The sequence below is a fragment of the Sesamum indicum genome, linkage group LG2 (genome assembly GCF_026168435.1).
Source record: "Sesamum indicum cultivar Baizhima isolate 11 linkage group LG2, ASM2616843v1, whole genome shotgun sequence".
Classification (NCBI taxonomy): domain Eukaryota; kingdom Viridiplantae; phylum Streptophyta; class Magnoliopsida; order Lamiales; family Pedaliaceae; genus Sesamum; species Sesamum indicum.
This window is the reverse complement of record NC_142658.1, coordinates 22,976,188-22,995,821: the sequence shown is the minus strand read 5'-3', so window position 1 is coordinate 22,995,821 and position 19,634 is coordinate 22,976,188. Positions and strand designations below refer to the sequence as shown.

The window sequence follows — 19,634 nt, the reverse complement described above, 5'->3', positions numbered from 1 at the left end:
ATGTCATGTCATGTCATCTCAATGAAAGGAGAAAAACTTACATGTCTTTATTATTACAAATGCAAACTGAAAAATAAGATAAGTTACACATATTTTGGCTTGTTTTTCTACTCATTTGAACTGGAATGGGAATAAAGCTGTAGCTATAGGTGACTCTAGTAAAAAGAATGTTGAAACCTCTGCAAATTTTCTGCTCCTCCTTCTCACAACAAATGGATAAAACTTGGGCACTTGATAAGGATCTTGCTTTGTCCACTGCAAAATGACACCAACAACAACTGCGAGTTGCTCATGTTCCGACCTTTTCAAGATTCTCCGAGACAGTTTTCATCCTCGGTCGGATTTCAGGGTCTCCCTCTGTGCATGTAAGAGCTATGTGAAATACAGCTAGTACTTCCTTCTTGGCATGTACTTCCTGGAGCAAAACAGGGTCGACCATATCCGACAATGGGCTCTCTTCATCGAACCCTTTCCTCACCCATCTTACGAGGTCTAGAATCTCTGTAGAGGTCGAGCTGGTTGGAGACGAGAGCTCTGGAGACTTTCCCGTTAACAACTCGAGTAAGACGACTCCGAATGAGTAGACATCCCATTTTTGGGTAGGTCGGCCGCTGGGGACCCGAGCTTCTGGTGCTCGATAGTTGTTTATTTTTTCTGATTGAGGTGGTTTGAGATATGGAAGGGCGCCGCCAATGAAGCCTCCGGATGAGGAAGGGTTGTTGCCTGTGATGGTGATTAGCCGGTTGAGGCCAAAATCAGATATGTATGGTTGGAATTCGTGGTCAAGCAGAATGTTTGATGGTTTTATATCTCCATGGACAAATTTCCTCGGGCTACATTCGTGCAGGTACGCCAAGCCCCTTGCTGTTCCCTTGATGATTTTCAGTCTGGTTGACCATGATAAGCTGGATGACGGCTGATTTGTCTTTCCTGTAGAAGCAAAAGAGAACTTCGTCGACTGTAACATTTGATGGACAATAAAGACTAAATCGTAAGGTATGATAAGTCAAAAGAAATGACATTTTTATTGTCAGAATGGAGACAAATTTCACGAGGTTCAAATACTTGGAGCAGCCATGTACCAGAGTGTTACCTAAGCACTTCAAAGGTTCAATAAGGTGAAACAAAAATTCATGCTGCAGAAGATAAGGCTTCCTATGGAACATCAAATAGCAACTGCATGCCACAAAAGTTTCTAAAATATATCAAGAACAATGTGAATCGAGAACCCAGATACCATCTTAGAATCGATTTTAAGATTAAGTGACAGTTAGCCATCCACTTATCTAGAGATGAGCATCAGTATGTGAATTCTGATATGTGTGCATTTTTCTTTTTCCCTTTTTTTTTTTCGTGGGTTGGGGGGAGGTGTCAGGTTTTGGAGCTGTGAGACAAGTGGGGACCTGTTTGTTGGTGAACTAAGGCAAAGCACCAACCAGTTATGACATTTGAACCAACTAGATGTCTAAAATCATTTTTATCTAATTGAAAGCACTAATCTTAAAGTGGAATGTTGTTTCTTAGCAGCTTGAGCTGTCTGCAGTATACTAAAATTATCTAGGAGATCTAGCAAAGAGCATGGCAAACCCACGACCGACCAGAAACTCTCTTTCTCGGACACACGCACACAGACCAGAGAGCAAGTCTCATGCACACTCTTAAACATTTTGCTTAAAATCACATTTTGGCACAAAATAAAGGGAAGCCATGGTCTACCAGAATCATCAGTACTCAAGTGGTTTATGAGGTACAAAATCATTAGAAAAGTAGTGTTATATGGTTGTCCATCTCAATTTTGAAATGCTGTTAATGATTATGTACCAACAAAACCATTCGTGAGCAAGTAACCACCCACTTCCTGTTTTTTATTTATTTTTGTTTCTTTTCTTTATCTTGAAAAGGAAAAGAAATTACTACATTGAGAAACAAATAAAAGCAGATCAGATAGCTCTTCTTTTCTTTATTTCCTTTAAATTTCAAGAATCCATATTGCACCCTATCTATTCCACCAGGTCCCAGCTAATATGACTCAAGATATGCATAATTTACAATGGTGGAACTACTTTTATATGGTGGCATTTGAGAAAGATAGAGATGTTTCTAAACTAACAATGGAACTTCCAGACATGAATTAAAAGATCTCATGCTCAATGTTTATAGTGATGCAAGAAGTAAAAGGACATGAATATGAAGAGGAACAGTGAACTTACCACGAAGGGCAGAAGCTAAGCTGCCATTAGAAATGAAATCACTGATCAGAAGCTTCTCGTCGGGTGCCCAATAGTATGCCCTCAACTTCACTATATTTGGATGCTTCACCCTCCCAATTGCCTGAACTTCTGCAATAAACTCCTTATACCTTTGTTCCCCTCCTTCTCCCAACCTCCTCACAGCCACTGGCACTCCATTCCCCAGCACAACCTTATATACAATACCTAAACCGCTCTTTCCCAACACATAAGCTGATGCTCTCAACAACTCGTCCAACTCAAAATTAAACCCCTTATCAACCGCCACTAGATCCCCCTCCCCACCACTCATCCCGCCGCTAGCTCCACCACCACCCTTTTCCGAGTCCACTTCTGAGTCGTTGCTTGGAAAACCATTAATACAAGGAAAAGCACACAGGCCCGCCTTTTCATTCCCCCCAAGCTTCCCTTTCCCAGTACAACTACATCCATGAGAATCCTTTCTCTTCCAATAAATATAAACTATGATTAATCCTATAAATGCCACACCTATAGCATCTGCCACGGATATCAAAATAATCAGTCCTGGCTTCAGCCCCTTCCGCTCACTAACCCCCTCGTTATCCAGAGAACCACCCTGAACCCCTGGTGCAGCATCTGAGTTATTCTTACATGACCTTTGTAATGGAAAACCACACAAATCAGGATTATTCAGAAATGCTGTTGGACCCTGATTGGCAAACGACCCTGTCTGCGGAACCTCACCACTCAAATTGTTATTCCTAAGATCAAAACTCACAGTCAGGGGTAAATCACCTAGAGATTTTGGTATTTTGCCCGTAAAATGATTATTTGACAAATTCAGAGTCCCTGACAATGACTTCAACTCTCCCATATCATCCGGGATGGATCCATTGAACTCATTTGCAGATAAATCAAGCTGCTCCAAATTAGCAAGCTCAGGGAAAATCCCTTCTGAAATCTCACCTGAAAACTTATTTCCAGCAAGAATTAGCCGCTGTAGCTGCCTGCAGTTACGCAGAAACTTGGGGAATGGCCCGGAGAGAGAATTATTTGAAAGGTCAAGATTTTGCAAGCGCGGGAGGCTGCATAGGGAGGGAGGCAAGGAACCAGAGAGATTATTACCATAAAGGAAGATGCTATGCAGTGAAGAAGCATTGAACAACTGATCAGGTATTGAACCATAAAAATTATTTCCATGTAAATTCAGTCGCCGGAGATAAATCAAGCTGCCAAGCTCGGACGGAATATACCCCCGGAGATTCTTTCCCCCAGCGGATATTCCGACAACTCGTGGATCATCCGACCCGGAAATGTTGGCACATGAAATTCCGGTCCATTGGCATGGCGTCGCGTCGTCCTCGTTCCAGTCTGAGAAAGCGGCGGCCTCCTCCACGGCGGATTTTAACGAGAGTAACGAGAGGCCGTCGGGATTCAGAGAAACGCCAGAGTGTATGTGTAGACAAAAATTCAGCAAAAGAAAAGCGGACAAATGCAGCTTGTGTACCAACATTTTACAACCAAACCAGGTGCTCACTGATTAGTGTACACAAATCATACCAAAGATTTTACCAAAAAAGAAGAGGAAAAAGGGTTCACGAAGCTGCTTTACAAAGAACGGCCCCTTTTCTTCCTGTTTAATTGGAAAGATTACACAGAAACACAAAACAAAAAGAGTTGAAGAAACTCTTTCCAAAACGAAAAAAGATGAACAAAAGCAACTCTGTCTCCTCCTGTCTGAACACAAGTAAAAAATTGAACAGCCCTTTTCTCTTTCTTTCGAAAATGAGCAATTGGAGTCGAAATCTTCTCAGAAAACGAGCAAAAGAACAACTTTTGGGAGAGGACAAAAAGCAAAAAAGAAGCAAAAGCAGCAGCTCCCCTTTCTTCTGGTATGGAACTTGAGATGGAAATGGGGGGAGGAGGGGGTGAGGAGTTGAAGAATTTATGAGAAAAAGACCTGAGTAGGAGGAGAAGGGTGTGTGTGTGTGTGTGTCCTCATAGCTCATACTGCCTGCCTGGGGCCCAGCCCAAAGGCGCGCCAAAAGAGAGTAGAGTTCTTTTTCACTCCGCAACAGAAGCGGAGTAGTAGAAGAAAAGCAAGATGGCCTTTTTAGTGCAAAGTGTTTCGTACCAAGCTGCTTGCTTTTTACATTGAATTGATATCAGTTAATGATGTTAGAATAGAGCCCCTTCTCTTTGAGTTTGAGGTGTTTATTTTTGTCAATTTCTTTACAAATATATTTGGACATTCATATGCCATATTTAACTTTCATTTATCTTATATAATACGAAAAAAGTTTAGTTTGTACCGATCTAAATAAATCAAAATCAGTTATGTCATTAGCGTATAGTCCAAAAAAAAAAATATTCAGTCACATACCAATATAAGTGTTCATAAGATATAAGTCAAATCGCCTTAAATTTTAAGACATATGCATTTTTATATAATATATTTCAATGTGCAAATGGAAAATTCAATAATTGAGATAAAAATGAGAATTCGGGCAGTGGTCCAGAGAGGAGTAAAAGCTGGTAATAACTGAGGGTGGGTTACGGGTTAGGGCTACCTCTGGGGTCTGTATGCACACTGCTGCTAACTGTGTTAATAAAAGAGGCCATTATGTTTTATTGCTCTGCCTATTTCATTAATTTTTTTATAACAAACTCTTTCCGTGATCATATATTAATGCAGCCATGTACACATTCCAATGTTCCAAATAATATGCAATGGACAAAGTACTATTATTTGTTTATACACTTGATTTTCACCTCAATTGACTTCCAGTCCCTCATTATAATAATAATTGTTTTAGTGGAGATGGGAATCATTAGATCTAATTCTCAATCATGAAAACATGCTTAGAAGCTAACAAAAGTGTGTGTGTGTGTGAGTATAAATAATAATATTATGAACACATACATAGATGTTACATATTATTATGTTTTTGTGCAAGTAGTCCAAATCTCTGAGCAATTGGTTATTGAGAATACAGAGAGATATTATTGCCTATTTGTATAATTATAATTGATTAGAATTTGCACGTGATGATAGGTATACAACATACATCTAACTCTACCGCAAGGCTCAACCCATTTGATGTGTCCCATCTCTTACATTTAATACAAGACAGCTACCCTTTAATGCGGAACTGCTCTCTCCACCAAAATCATTCTATGCTTCACATGATTAGGTGTAGTTTTATGTTACCATATAGTTTTCATTGTCTAGGTATGGTGTACGAGGCTAGTAGGATCTATCATGAATCATGATCAAGCTAAGGGTGAGAGTAGAGTAGAGTAGAGCATATGATTGATAATAATATATTTTATTGTGTTGATACACAAAGTGTTGAAGCAAGAAACAATCTTTAACTTGATGGCAAAGATAATCGGTGGAATGGGGATGGGGTCCCAATCCCAATCCCATTAACGGATACAGCTTGAATTAGCTACCAAGCAAAGCCTTCCGTTTTGCATTATTCTACTGTCAGTATTATTACACCAATCATTTCAACATCTACTCCCGCAAAAAAACAGATGAACAGAACCAACAACAGAAAAATCTGCAAATATTGTATTACTGCATATGATTTAGGTATTCTTGAAGCAATTCTATCTTTAGCAGGTTCATAGCCTCCGCCAATATCCCCCCCCCCCCCCACCCCAAAATTCCCATCTAGTCATCATTTCCAACAAATAGATGAGAAACAATTGCAATTTTAATGAAATCTGATACAACTCAATTATGCAAGTTTGGACATAGAAATCCGTATTATTCATTGTTTCGACAATAGATTAATCTGTTGTCCGTCTCTCTCATAGTCGACTGAACGGTGAAGATTTAACAATTTTTTTGGTAAAAAGCAATTACAGACGAAGATTGCTGATCTCTGCAGAGCACGGAATTATCCTAGGAAAGATGAAGCCAAGTACATACAACCACTAGCATACACGTACAGGAGGGTATGAAAGGGACCTGACAGTACCCTCCAGAATCTTTTACCCAAAAAACTAGTGTCAGGGTTCTTCGCAGCCAAAGCTGGCAATTCAACCTGTGGTAATTGCCCGTGGCTTGAATAATATCAATCTTGCCCAATCCAATGTTTGTAATTGTGAAGAGTTATACATCAATTTGCTCCCTAGTTCCTACTCACTATTTTATACTAGGTGAAGGTAATGACAGTTGCAATATCATGGATTAAAAAGAATTTTCCTACATGCATAAATCAAAATCTTATGAGCCAGAAATTCATCCGCAGCTGCATAAAACACTTTTCAAATGCACAAGACAAGTTGAAGCATACAAGTGACCTTTACTTATCAATAGTCATTTACTAATTTTTCTTAGAAATGGAACAACTGGGTTAAAAGTCATCACTATTGGAAGCAAATTACAGCATACAACCCATCCTCTTTCCCTCATGCAATGGATACCTCAGTCATCTCCTGTTCCACAGCTGTAGGTTCAACAGGATAGTACTTGTAGTGGAGCTCTCCAACATCATCCCCTGATAGCTTTTTCCATCCATTTGGCCCAACATGGTATACTGGAATCGAATGCGAGGTCATGAGAACAAAAAAACAGAGAAAAGACAACATCACAATGAGGGAGTAGAGGCACAGGGGAGGTGGGGAGGGATGAAGAGCACTACCGCTGGCAACACCACCACTGGCTCCATCACGGAATGTTGCGTGATAAATTGCCCGTCTAGCCAGCTCTGCAGCTTCCTCAACTGACAAATCAAAGCGATATCTAGACAATTTTAAAGGATAAGATACAATTAGAATAGACCACAAAATCAAGATTTTGTTAAGAACTGCCAAATATAAGGCCAATAAGAAATCAAATTGCAACAGACAAAGTTATGGATACTAATTACATGGTAGTCATATTGAGTAGGAGGAATTTGTCTCAAGAGTTTCCTAAAACAAAAGCTTTGTATAAAATCAAATGGCCAAGAAGTCAGCATGTTCAGTCAACACAAGGAAAGAGATCGAGAAAGCCCTCTACTGATTTATATGGTCAGAATTCATTTCCAGTAATATGATTCCCAAGTGGATTTTCAAGCAGCTTCTGCAGGATGTTATTTGTGGGCACCCACTACTCAGGCAGAACAAGCTCAATACTAGAAGGAAGTCAACATGAACAGGGAAAAAGAGAGTGGACATGAAATACGCACCCATTGTCCAGAACACCATAAGCATATGGTGAACCAGACCCAACTGAGAATCTAGTGCCTTTAAGTCGTCCACCTTCACTGTCCACATAATAGAGACCAGGACCCTACGACAAATACCATAAGTATTATAGAAATTAAAAAGGAAAAAAAAAATGGGGGACAAAGAAAGGGTGAGGGACGATAGCATGCGATTATACCTGCTCATCCCAGCCGGCTATCATAGTTCCAACAGACAAACCCATTCCTCGGTAAGAATAAAGAATGTTTGCCAACAACTTTGAAGCTCCAGCAACAGAAATTCTTCTCTTGTTTGCCAATTCATGTAAACGACACTGAAAATATGCAGAAAATCATTGTTATATAATCTTTCATTAGGATAGACTATCAAAACAAGAGTCCTGCATCCCACACAAGGAAAAGGATGCATTCACATGTATCAAGCAGGACACAAGTCTTCTTCCAACTTCACAGATATTAATCATTAGCCATCTTTATTTTCTCTATGTCCATTAGTAGAGGAAGGAGTATCCTCCAAAAATTTACAGGTCATTGGATTAAATGCTGGCAGATGGTCAATGACCAAATAGATAAGAGTGCTTTGATACGTTTGGCGTACATCTATAACGCATTATGCATTGATTAAACAACAAGCTCACCTTCTCATTGGAAGAGAATAGTGAAGAGCAACAATATATTATATGAAGAATAGAGCCAAATTCAATTGAAGTACCTTAATTCCCAGATTTCTGTGCCAAAACTGGCAGTCAGCAGCTCCTCCAGCCATTGTGCCAAGCATGTATGGATTTATTTCAATGATTTTCTTGACAGATTGTGATGCTGCAGAAGTGATATTAATATTATACATGGATCTTTACATGGATTTCCAAACGAATGAAAAGGAACAAATAAATTACTCTTAACATGTTACAAGCTATACAGGCATCATAATAGCAACACCAAAGTCCACCTAGCTTAAGCAATTAAATTTAACATTTTATTTGCCACATTATGTAAAAAGGAATAAAAGGAAAAGAAAAGGAAAGAAAATAATAAATTGGCACTTCAAACCATAGAGAGTTGATATGCCATATTAATAACACCAAAACAATCTATGTTCTACTTAATATGATTTGCACTTCATTTGCCTCAATGCAAAGTAAACCAAAAAACAACAGCCTGGTATTTCAAACTTAAACACATGACACAGATAAGCACCAATTCACATCTAGCTAAAGCATAAATTATATATGACACAAAAGGATCTGCCAGAAAATAAGTATTGCAAGAGATCTTTGCAAAGATTCCAAAAGTAGCAGGTCAAATGAGTCCAAACCACAATTAGCATACTATAACTCTTACAAGCAAAATGTCCTTAGCTAACTTGAAAATGAAAAAGCTAATTCTGTTTAGTTCGAGACACCACAGATCCGTTGTAGACTAGGCTAAATAAACTGAGGCATGTTTCACTGAATACTTATTAACAAGCAAGAAATGAAATTATAACATACACTATAAATTTCTCTCTGGGATTCATCCCTTTGCAACCTTAATCTAATGATTAAGCCTAATCTCTCCAGTTCAAAAGCATCATCCCTTTTCCGAAAACTTCAAGTCAATACTAAGTTCATCAGTTTTATTTTGAATAATGTTTCACCGTATGCAATCTAGATTTAAAATACTCAATCCCTATAAAATAATAAGATCACAAAAAAATAAAACACAGCAGAGCATTGTGATCATAGCAACAATACTAAAACAGATGTCCTGAAAACAAGGAACTACAAGAAGAAATGCACACAAATCCCAAGAAGATAATGTAGCATTACTTAATAATTGGAAAACCTCATAGACACAAATCAAGAAAGAAAGCTTTGATGTAAAGGACAAAAGGAGAGAAAAGCCTAACATTTCACCATAAAAAGAAGTATCTGATAAGCTGCTATATGCGATTAAACCTTCTAGTTCCAATTGTTTAAAAGTTAAAAGTTTACTTAATGAGTGGAGATCGTGTGCCACTATTTTATGGTCAGAGACATTAACATAGTCAGATTCTCCTATCAATTTCTACCACCTAAGTCTCAGCCCAAATAAGGATAATCTTAATAAACAGTCATTCTAATGGTTGAAATCCCTTATCACATTTACATGAAAAAACCATTACTAAGTATAGAACCTCACATATATATCCTCCCATGCTGGCACGGGAATCAGCTGCAACCATTACACCTTCTTTGAATATAAAAGCCAGAGTTGTCGTTCCCTTTGCAGGCTTCACCATCTGCACTGCCGCTTTTTGGAACCCATCAAACTAGAACAACAGAGGGAAAAATCAGGAAATGTAGCCACTGCGAGGGACATAGAATATAAATCAGAAAACAAAAATAAAATAAAGTCAAGCTCACATCAGCAGTAATTGGTAGTTTAAAAGATGGTGCAGCCAAAATCTCGTTATGCAAATCATCTGTGTTTCCCTTGAGCGGCGCGGAGGGATCAAGACCACCAAAATCAATCTTCATCATCTTTCCCTTTAGAAAAAGAAAATAATCGAACCCCGAACTAACAATTAGTAAATTCCAAATGAGCACTACCTCTCCCGCTCAAATAGAAAACAATCAACAAATCCCCAAAATACACGCAACAGTATAGTTTTGCTCAAATAGAAAAACACCACAAACCCTAGATCCAGCCATACACAAGCTTGAACCCTACTCGTGCTCAGCTTTTGAATAAGAATAAAACTATCCTTGTCATTTCGACAGAATGAGTAGCGGAGTTTACCTGATCTAGGCAAGCTATACGAAGAAACTACAATGGTAGAAGACTGAAAGCAGAAATTTTGAGAAGCAACGAAAATGTATATAAGAAAAAGCAAATGTTTTCTTGCGCTGCAATACACATTTCGACAGAGATTATATTTTGGGCCTATTCATTTCAAGAGACTTGGAGACCCAATTGGGCTTTGAAAGTTGTCTCCAAATTTAATTATTTTCCATTTTAGCCCAGTGGGCTAGTGTAACATTAGATTAGGGTGAAAGGAAGTGAAGAGTTGTGGTTGTGGATAAATGTTGAATGTTTTTGACTAGGAAAAGGTATAGTTGAAGGAAGAAGACATGGGCAAAGTCAAGATTGACCATTGACGGGGGGCTTAGCACCCAAATCCACTCAAAATCCCAACTTCACTAGCTTTGTCTTCCGTTCCTCAGTAACACTTTTTAAAATAAATAATTACTATTTAAGAACATCTCCTAGAGAGATTAAAGATGAATATTGTGTTTGTAGGGTCAGTTTGAAATTATTAAATAGTGATGAATAAATTGGAGTCGAAGTATATGTAAGAAGTTTTTGTTGAGTGAGCGTGGAGCCGATTAATTTGAAGTGTATGTGGACGGGGTCTATTACTTGGAGTTGGGGTGAGAAGAAGAGCATTTCATGTGCACAAGTCTACCCAAATATCATTTTCACTAATTAAATCAGGGACCCCCACCACTCATTTCTTTTTATTTTTCTGATATATTCCCCTTACCATTCCCACACACTCACAAACTCAAACTCTGAAACAATTCTCTCTTCTTCTCTTCACCCTCCCTCCCATCCTTTGCTCTTACTCAAGGTACGTAGTGAATATCAGAATTGTCATCATGGGTTGTGCTGTAATTCTCCATTTCACTTGTAATCATCATCATCATACTTTTTCATTTTATAGGTTTTATGTACGTACGCCTTTCCACTGCTGTTTTCCTTGCTTCAACATGGGGACTTGTCAGATCGAAGATTATTTGCTTAGCACTGGTGAACCCAAGGTACCACACATAAAATGCAAAGTTTGTTCCTATGCCTTCCAAATTATTATATACGATTTGATACTCCAGATTTCATCTTTAAAATTGAACGACGACTCTTCTCATAATTTACAATCATGTTGCATCAGTTGCTGGCGTCAACGCATTCTTAGTAAAAATGCTTTCATAGTTTCTTAATTAATTCTTTGGTTTGATATTTCTGTACGTGATGGTGGAAATCTTGCTGCAAGTTTTTGCTCGGTCGTGCTTCTAGCTTCTATGCATTTGAGTGATTGATGAAGACATGGTTATTGGTGCAGTTACATGATGAGATGAGCAGGAGTCTACGTGCTTCATATGTGAAAGTCTTGACGATATTTCCCCATGTAGAATCAGCTAGGCCAAGGAGCAAGTCTGGCATCCAGGCACTATGTGCTTTACACATAGCTCTTGAGAAGACTAAAAATATTCTTCAACACTGCGTCGAATGTAGTAAACTTTACTTGGTATGATTGCTCTGTCTGCTATTTGGGTTCAAGCATTTGTAGAAAAATTTAGTGGAATTTTCTTTAGAGAATCGGAAACTGTGGTAGCTACAATCTAATCTCTCATTTTGTTACGCAAGGAGAAATTTACATGAGTTAACATCATTTTTCATGTTCTGCTGCTGGCCTAGCTTACTCTCTTTCTACTTTCTTTCTGCCTTAATTAGTATCATAATCTTTTGTCTGATCAATTCAATTGCCATGCTTCCATTCACATTGGTTGTAACCTTAACGTCACAAGGGCATGCATATACGTGTATCAGGACATACAATTAAGTGCGGATGTTGGTGCATGTTCCATTTGGAGTTGGGTTGAGTATTCTAGTGCAAGTATTCATTTTAATTTTCTCCTTCCTGCACTTTGCACTTTCTCTCCTTTGCAATGGTGGCTTATTAACTTTGTTTGGTTATTAGGCAATAACTGGAGACTCTGTTGTTCTGAAATTTGACAAGGCAAGAAATGTACTCGCGGATAGTTTAAGGCGAGTAGAAGATATTGTTCCTCGTGTCATTGGTTGTCAGGTATTTACTTGAATTTTGTCCTTCCATCAACTTTTGCAAGTTGAATCTCTTAATACTTGTATTATGCTATATATAAAAATGATAGTTGCCTTCTAAATAGGAAGTTAGGAACTAGTATCCAAAAAAAAGGTATTGCTTTTAGGTCTTATCAACATTTAAATATTTTAGCATTTTAGTTAGAATTTCTGAGGTGACAGTGATGTAACTTTTCTTAACTAGTCTCTCCAAAATTAAATATCTAACCAAGCACCATCACTAGATACCCTGTCATATAGCTCTATCTCCATCTGGAATCAACTTCATCTACCACCATCACCCCCACACATAACCACCATATGTCACCAATCTGCTAGTCATACACCAGAGACTTTTATGCTACTCCTTTTGCAAGTGATGTCTGATTTTTGGATAATGCCCCTGTTGTCAGATTGCTGAAATTTTAGACGAACTCAGGAAGATTGAATTCTCGCTTGATCCAGTGGACAAGCAAATTGGTGATGATATCATTGTATTACTCCAACAAGGGATAAACTCCAACCCCAGTTCTAGTGACAGCAATGAGTTTCAATCTTTTCACAAGGCTGCTTCTAAACTGGGTATCACCTCTTCGAAAGCAATACTTTGGGAAAGAAGGTCTTTAAAGAACCTCATGGAAAGAGCACGGGGTGAGGAAAATAAAAAGAAGGGGGCTATCACAGCTTACCTTCTTCATCTCATGACAAAATACTCAAAGTTGTTCAGGACTGAGTTCTCCGATGACAATGACTCGCAGGAGTCAACACCTTGCTCACCCTCTATCGATGGATCTTTGGAGGATAGTAGTTTGTGTGGCCGCAATGGTTGTGATTTTGACCGCCAAATATCAAAACTGAGTTCGCTCAGTTACAAGTCAAACTTTAGGAGATCAGAGCATATGCCTGTCCCCCCAGAAGAGCTAAGGTGTCCAATATCATTGCAACTTATGTATGATCCAGTTATTATTGCTTCTGGGCTGACATATGAAAGGGTTTGCATGGAAAGATGGTTTGCTGATGGGCATAATACTTGTCCTAAAACTCAGCAGCTGCTCCCTCATCTTTCTCTGATTCCCAATTACTCTGTCGAGGGTTTGGTGGCTAGTTGGTGTGAACAGAACGGGATTCCTATTCCAGATGGACCACCAATATCAGTTGATCTCAACTATTGGAGGCTACCGTTGTCAGAAAGTGATTCTTCAAATTCAAGGTTGATAGGAAGTGTTGGTGCATGCAACTACAAGGCTGTTAAAGTGGCACCTTTGAATGAAGGCGGTATCATTGAGGAGGATAAAGGAAATGAAGAGGAAACAGTTTCTGCACGGCAGGATGATTATGAAGTAAATGCATTTCGACTGTATGAGGACTTTTTGAACATTTTAGAGAAGGAGGATGACCTAATGAAGAAATGCAAAGTGGTAGAGCAAATAAGGCACTTGCTAAAAGATGATGAAGAAGCCAGGATTTATTTGGGGGCTAATGGTTTTGTGAGGCTATTTTTGGGTTTTCTGGAAGCTGCTGTTTCTGCCCGGAATGGGAAGGCTCAGGAAATTGGTGCAATGGCCCTCTTCAACCTTGCTGTAAATAATAACAGGTATACTGTGATTGATGTTATGCATTCTAATGTTCTCAGTAGGTCCACCAAATCTTTCTCAGGGTCTCTCTTTGTTTTGCTTGGTAATGTCTGTATAGAGCTTGCTCATCCTTTGTTGTCCCATGTCTCAAGAACTCTTATAATTTTATATGAATTTAAAAGAAATATTTTTAAGCATAAAAAAGCATGGGATGTTTATTACTGGGGTTATCTCCTACTTTCCTCTTATTGGCAAGTATGTCCCACCAACGTAAACACGCACCCATTGGCATACAAGCTACATTCTTAATGGCTCAGAGAGAATGTAGCAGATTTCACAGTTACTAAATGAGTTCTATTGTTGAGGTATAAAAGTATCATAGTTTCATTGTTTAGAACCACTAGGTTATGTATATCTTTGGTGGGTGCACCCAAGTGGTCTATGGGCAGAATTATGTTATTCGTGCTATTTGTTGATGGTTTCTATGGGCATTTATATACGTTTGTGAATCCATCACAATAAATTTTCCTGTTCTTTTTCCAGAAACAAGGAATTGATGTTGGAATCAGCAGTTCTTACAATACTGCAGAAAATGATTGCTACCACTGATTCGGTTGGAGCAGCAACGGCCCTTTACCTGAGTCTTTCCTACCTGGAGGAGGCCAAGCCTCTTATTGGAACTACCGAGCCTGTCCCTTTCTTAATCTGGGTACTTAAGCACTACACTGACGTACAATGCAAGCTTGACGCACTGCACACGCTCTATAATATTTCTAGTCATCCTACTAATATCACTCATCTTGTGTCATCTGGCATCATCGATGCCCTAGAAGATATTATTGCACATCCTAGCGACCATAACTGGAGGGAGAAATGTATTCCTGTACTAAACTATTTAGCATCAAGCAAAGCTGCATGTGACGACATCACAGCAGCTCCTGGCCTCATTAGAGGGATTGCTACTAGTTTGGACGTCGGTGAGCATGTCAAACAAGAACAAGCTGCAACATGTCTTCTCAAATTGTGCAACGCAAATGAAAAATGCAGCCAAGTTGTCCTTCACGAAGGTGTGATACCTTCATTGGTGTTGATCTCGGTGAACGGGACAACAAGAGGGAAGCAGAAAGCCCAAAAGCTTCTAATGTTGTTCCGGGAACAACAGCAGCGGGATCCATGGCCTGATCGTACTCAGCAATTGCGTGAGATTAATGCAGTGGCCTTGTCTGCTCGAGATTCAAAACCATTGAGGAAGATGGAGTCCAGAAGAAAAGTAGGGAAGGCATGGAATATTTGGTTCAAGAACAAGAGTTTTCCTGCTTACAAGTCTTGAAAAGAGTTGCTAAGTCACATCAGTGGTTAGTGTTTTAATGTTCTATCGCCTGTATTGAATGGGTTTTTCCTCAACAACTAGGATAGGTTCATGTAATGTTATCCTTGTAAATTTACTGTAGGTTTTCAGGGAAGCTTTTGACAAAATTAGGTGTGAATAGTTTTGTATGAACTGCATGCCACGAATTAAGAGCTTGTTTGGTTGTACAAGATAATGGATGCATAAGTAAAAGTTTTATATTTGATTCGGAATAAATGGAGTGGAAAGTAAAATTGAATGTATATAAATTCTATTTAGAGCTCAATTTTGTTTCTCCAAAAATTAAATAAAAAAAATGAAAATATAAGGTTAAGTAGATTAAAAATTTAATTATTTATTTTAATTAATAAATTTTAGGATTGATTTGTTTTATATTCTAGTGCGGAGTAATGATATAAATCTAATAGCGATGTTTTATAAATTCGACAAAGAAGTAACAACAAGCCCGTCTAGCTCAGTCGGTAGAGCGCAAGGCTCTTAACCTTGTGGTCGTGGGTTCGAGCCCCACGGTGGGCGCTTTTTCTTTTTCCTTTATTTATCTCCAGTTTCCACGCTTCTTTTTGACATAAAAGTAAAAGTAAAAGAAGTGAGCAGGTTCAGTTGAATAAATAATTCCAAGATTTACAAAGCGAACGAAATTCTCTAATTTGCATTTTATAGATTAATAAAATAAAAATACCCTATAAAGCTCATTTGCACCGTTGTCCGTTAACGGCTCCATAACTAACTTTCAGAATTCCTACCACTGCACTGCACTGCTCTCCAGTTCCAACCGCATCTCCTTTCATCCACTCGGCAGCAACTCGGTGATTCGACTTTGAATTAGCGAGTGTGTTTCTCCGCTTTTATCTTTTCGTAACTCGAACTCGATTCTCTACACGATTACAATGATTAAATACTCCACTTTACAACCTGACATTATGCTCGCGGTATCTTCTACTCCTCTCGTAGCCGGAGTCATCAACATCAAGTACAGGTAAGAATAAACAATTACCCTAGATTTTTTATTTGGAAAAATACACGCAGTTTAATTGTTTAAAATATGCCATTTCGCTGCTTAAAGTTGTCTTCATTGGCCATGCCTAAATCTGACCTTTCGCTCGGTAACGGTCTCCGGACTATTAGTATGTTTGCGATTTTTTTTAATTTTTATTTTATTTTGTTTGCTCGCTTAGGTTTGTTTTTCTCGTATTTGATGTCTATCTTTGCGCGTATTTTTTTTCCTAATATGTAATAACTGATGACGCCATAATAAGGTTGCTTGTTTGAAGCTTAGATCATTTGGTGACGTTTGGTTTATGCTTTTCGTCGGATACTCACTTTCTTTGGCGTGTATTTTGTGGTTTTAACCCATTGGCTTGTTATTAATTGCTGTTCTTGAAAGGTGAGGTTTAATCGTTGTTTCTTTCTTTTCCGGATATTCATTGTTTAAACATGGACTTGGGTTCAGGTATGCGGACACAACACCTCTTAAAATTTTGGTTCTGCTTCTTATGTTCCCCTGATCAAAGTCATGTATGTATGTTTTAATGTTTATTTATTGAAGGTCTAAGCTATGTTTATTAGGTGGAAACACCATTAACTAGTTGTTTTGAGTGCAGTGCATGTAGATGGACTATTGGTATTTATCAGTAAAATAGAATTGTGAAAATCAGCTTTAACAAGTGTTTTTCTAAGACGAATTGATGGCTAATATGAAATTAAATAGAAAAATTGCTGCATCCATATCACATCATTCGTGAATATACAACGACCTCGCTCATTCTGCTGATTTTTGTGACTATGAGGGTCATTCTTAATGATTTCGCCTTGTCGCGTGGATTTTGGTGATTATGAGAATCATATCAATCCACCATCCTTTTGCCCCCATATTTCCAGTTGCAGCCTGGTCATAATTTTGACATACCATGATTAATATATTTGCTACAGGGATACCCGGTGATGGGAGGTGTTTGTTTCGATCTGTGGTTCATGGTGCTTGCCTAAGAGCAGGAAAGCCACCTCCAAGTGAAAGCCAAGAAAAGGAACTCGCTGACGAGCTCAGAGCAACAGTAAGAGATTTACCCATTTTCTGTTTTGCTGCTATAGAAGGAATTCAGATCCTATTTGACATTTTACCAAAGATATGGGATGCAATTTTTTTATGCAGGTTGCAGATGAGTTTATCAAAAGGCGAGCAGATACTGAGTGGTATGATTGGTTAACCATCCTGGTATCTTGGATGCACCCTAATTAATTGTGTCCTCAAAATAGTTTGTTTCGTGTGTTCTCTAGTTTACCTTAAGAAGAGGTGTAAACAAAATGTCTCTTGAACTTCTATTTGTATCATATCATGTTATCACTACTTAACTTTGGATATATAAATTAGACAAATAGGAAAATGTCTAGCCTTTGCACCTTGAGTATATTTCAACTTCATACCATTCCCTTCAGTAGCAATCAGGTCAATATGATTTTTTTCTCTTTTCAGGTTTGTGGAAGGTGATTTTGATACCTACGTTGCACAGATGCGACAGCCCCATGTCTGGGGAGGGGAACCTGAGCTACTAATGTCATCGCATGTGCTACAGTAGGTGCATTTGTTTGTTTACCAGTCGGTTGTTTTTCTAAAATCTAAAATCTACCTTCACTGGACGAGCTGTAAATGTATTCTTACTGATTATTTCAGAGAGGTTATTTTACTTTAATTTACTAATGTCCTGGGATTAAACCTCCTTTGGCTCTTGGGTGATGTTTATTAAATTGGCTGCACTTCCTTAACAACACCATACAATCAGAGAAATATATAATTAGTAAAGTTCACCATGTGGGGCAACATGTCTACCTATAACTACCTTTTACCACACTAGCAATGTTTTCAGAATTAATTGGCTTAATGTTGCTATTCACAGGAGTAACTCTACAATCTTAAACTTCCCTTTAACCAATTGAAAATGCTTGTCATCATGCCTTTTATTTCAGTGTGGGTTGAGTTATCTTCATGATGAATGTTAAAAAAAAGTTACTTTAAGGAAACAATTTTCAGGGTTCCGATAACCGTTCACATGTGGGATAAGAAGAAGAATTGCCTTAAGATTATAGCTGAATATGGTCAAGAATATGGGAAGGAGAACCCAATCCGTGTTCTGTATCATGGCTATGGACATTATGACGCATTACAGAGCCTTTCCGGTGGTCTGCAGTCAAAGCTGTAAGTTCTCTTGCTCTCTGCTTCTTTCTCATGTCAAACTGCATTCTGGGGGTATATGTAGATATTGTAATTTCTAGCCTGGAAGATATCTGTGCCCGTATATGTACTCACAGAAACATCCTTGAAAAGACATGAACGTTCAGTAACACAAAGGTCTAGATATTTGTATTTTGATGCAATGGATTTGCTGAAATGCAAAATTTCATGCAGGCATGAAAACATGGAATAACGATAAGGCATGAATAATCTTTTTCTGGTTGAACATTGTATTTCCTTTGAGATTCATTGCTTCAACTATTAAAAGTTAAGAGAGATAATATAGAGAAAAGAAAAGCTAATTTTTGTCCATCTTTATGGTCATTGGTACTCTCCTCAAGGACTTTCATGAGCCTTAAAAGTTAGTGTTATCATTTCACATTTATGTGGAATCTTATATGGTTGCTGTAGGTGTCTCTCTTCAAGAAGATAGTAAAGGTGGATATTAATTTATCGAATTACCTAATCTTGGAAAAAAAATGTGTGCTTAACCTTGTCAGCATGTGATTTTGTTTGGTTAAGCAGGGTCCTATTTGATTCTTGTTTTCAGTTTCCAAACTAACTCACTTTTATTCTTCTTTTACGGGTCAGAGAGTTTAAGCAATTTGCTTTACTTTTTCTTATGCTATTTCTACTCGGGTAGGTGATCGCAAGCGTTGCTCTTAAATCCTGTTAAATTCATTCTTGGAGAATACTTAAACCTGATCTTTTGCCTTCACTTGCTAAAAGAGTGTCACTACCTGGACGTGTGTACTCTTGTCCCTATTATACTAGTCACCGACTGACATTTGCAGCAATCAAGACTCTGTATTATGAGGTTAATGTTTATGCATCAAAATGATTTTGATCTTAAGAACTGAGTGTTTTTGTTTTTGCATTTTTAATGTACTGCAGGAACAAGAGATGGTGAGACAATAATTGCTGAAGTTTATGATGCTCAGATGCAATTCATTGAACCACACTACCTCCTCTACCTCCTCTGAAGTGGAAGCCCGTGAAAATAATATAGGATCGCTCATTATTCAGTTTCATGGCTACTTTGTAATTAGAATATAGCACCACTTCTTGGTACACTCAATTTCTCAGAGTATTAATCAACATAATGTGATATCTGATCATAGCAAATAATAGTTCCTAACATCCTCTTCCTTGTCTTATGCTTTCTCTTTAAGTCTGCTGCAAAATTGTTTGATAATAGGAAAATTGTTCGAA

The 19,634-nt window shown here is 38.2% G+C and overlaps 4 protein-coding genes and 1 non-coding gene across 8 annotated transcripts; 3 read left to right on the top strand and 2 right to left on the bottom strand.

Moving 5' to 3' along the window:
* Window positions 1-22: 22 nt before the first annotated feature.
* On the bottom strand, window positions 23-4,310 carry LOC105156696 (Leucine-rich repeat protein kinase family protein). Its single transcript, XM_011072911.3, has 2 exons — window positions 2,211-4,310; window positions 23-930 (listed from the first exon to the last, which is right to left on the bottom strand). Exons 1-2 carry the CDS (start codon window positions 3,721-3,723, stop codon window positions 290-292), a joined length of 2,154 nt encoding a protein of 717 aa, XP_011071213.3. The 5' UTR covers window positions 3,724-4,310; the 3' UTR covers window positions 23-289.
* Window positions 4,311-6,447: 2,137 nt separating this feature from the next.
* LOC105156695 (proteasome subunit beta type-5) lies at window positions 6,448-10,308 on the bottom strand. Its single transcript, XM_011072910.3, has 8 exons — window positions 10,172-10,308; window positions 9,796-9,918; window positions 9,572-9,701; window positions 8,124-8,230; window positions 7,591-7,725; window positions 7,394-7,497; window positions 6,866-6,966; window positions 6,448-6,760 (listed from the first exon to the last, which is right to left on the bottom strand). The coding sequence occupies exons 2-8, from the start codon at window positions 9,910-9,912 to the stop codon at window positions 6,633-6,635; spliced, it is 822 nt and encodes a 273-aa protein (XP_011071212.2). The 5' UTR covers window positions 9,913-9,918; window positions 10,172-10,308; the 3' UTR covers window positions 6,448-6,632.
* A 551-nt stretch (window positions 10,309-10,859) lies between these two features.
* On the top strand, window positions 10,860-15,429 carry LOC105156694 (U-box domain-containing protein 6). The gene is made up of 6 exons (XM_011072909.3): window positions 10,860-11,003; window positions 11,097-11,193; window positions 11,493-11,678; window positions 12,132-12,239; window positions 12,667-13,847; window positions 14,371-15,429. Exons 2-6 carry the CDS (start codon window positions 11,143-11,145, stop codon window positions 15,155-15,157), a joined length of 2,313 nt encoding a protein of 770 aa, XP_011071211.1. The 5' UTR covers window positions 10,860-11,003; window positions 11,097-11,142; the 3' UTR covers window positions 15,158-15,429.
* A 210-nt stretch (window positions 15,430-15,639) lies between these two features.
* Window positions 15,640-15,712, top strand: TRNAK-CUU (transfer RNA lysine (anticodon CUU)). The gene has a single exon. It is a non-coding gene; the product is annotated as a tRNA-Lys (tRNA).
* A 468-nt stretch (window positions 15,713-16,180) lies between these two features.
* On the top strand, window positions 16,181-19,565 carry LOC105156692 (OVARIAN TUMOR DOMAIN-containing deubiquitinating enzyme 4). Of its 4 annotated transcripts, none has more exons than XM_020691811.2 (6): window positions 16,181-16,320; window positions 17,126-17,247; window positions 17,346-17,386; window positions 17,667-17,765; window positions 18,222-18,386; window positions 19,317-19,565. In XM_020691811.2, exons 1-6 carry the CDS (start codon window positions 16,239-16,241, stop codon window positions 19,330-19,332), a joined length of 525 nt encoding a protein of 174 aa, XP_020547470.1. In that variant the 5' UTR covers window positions 16,181-16,238; the 3' UTR covers window positions 19,333-19,565. The 4 variants fall into 4 exon arrangements, with proteins under 4 accessions (XP_020547470.1, XP_088732830.1, XP_020547471.1 ...); XM_020691812.2 differs by having other exon boundaries at window positions 16,195-16,299; XM_011072904.3 differs by lacking the exon at window positions 16,181-16,320 and adding an exon at window positions 16,381-16,646.
* Window positions 19,566-19,634: the final 69 nt, after the last annotated feature.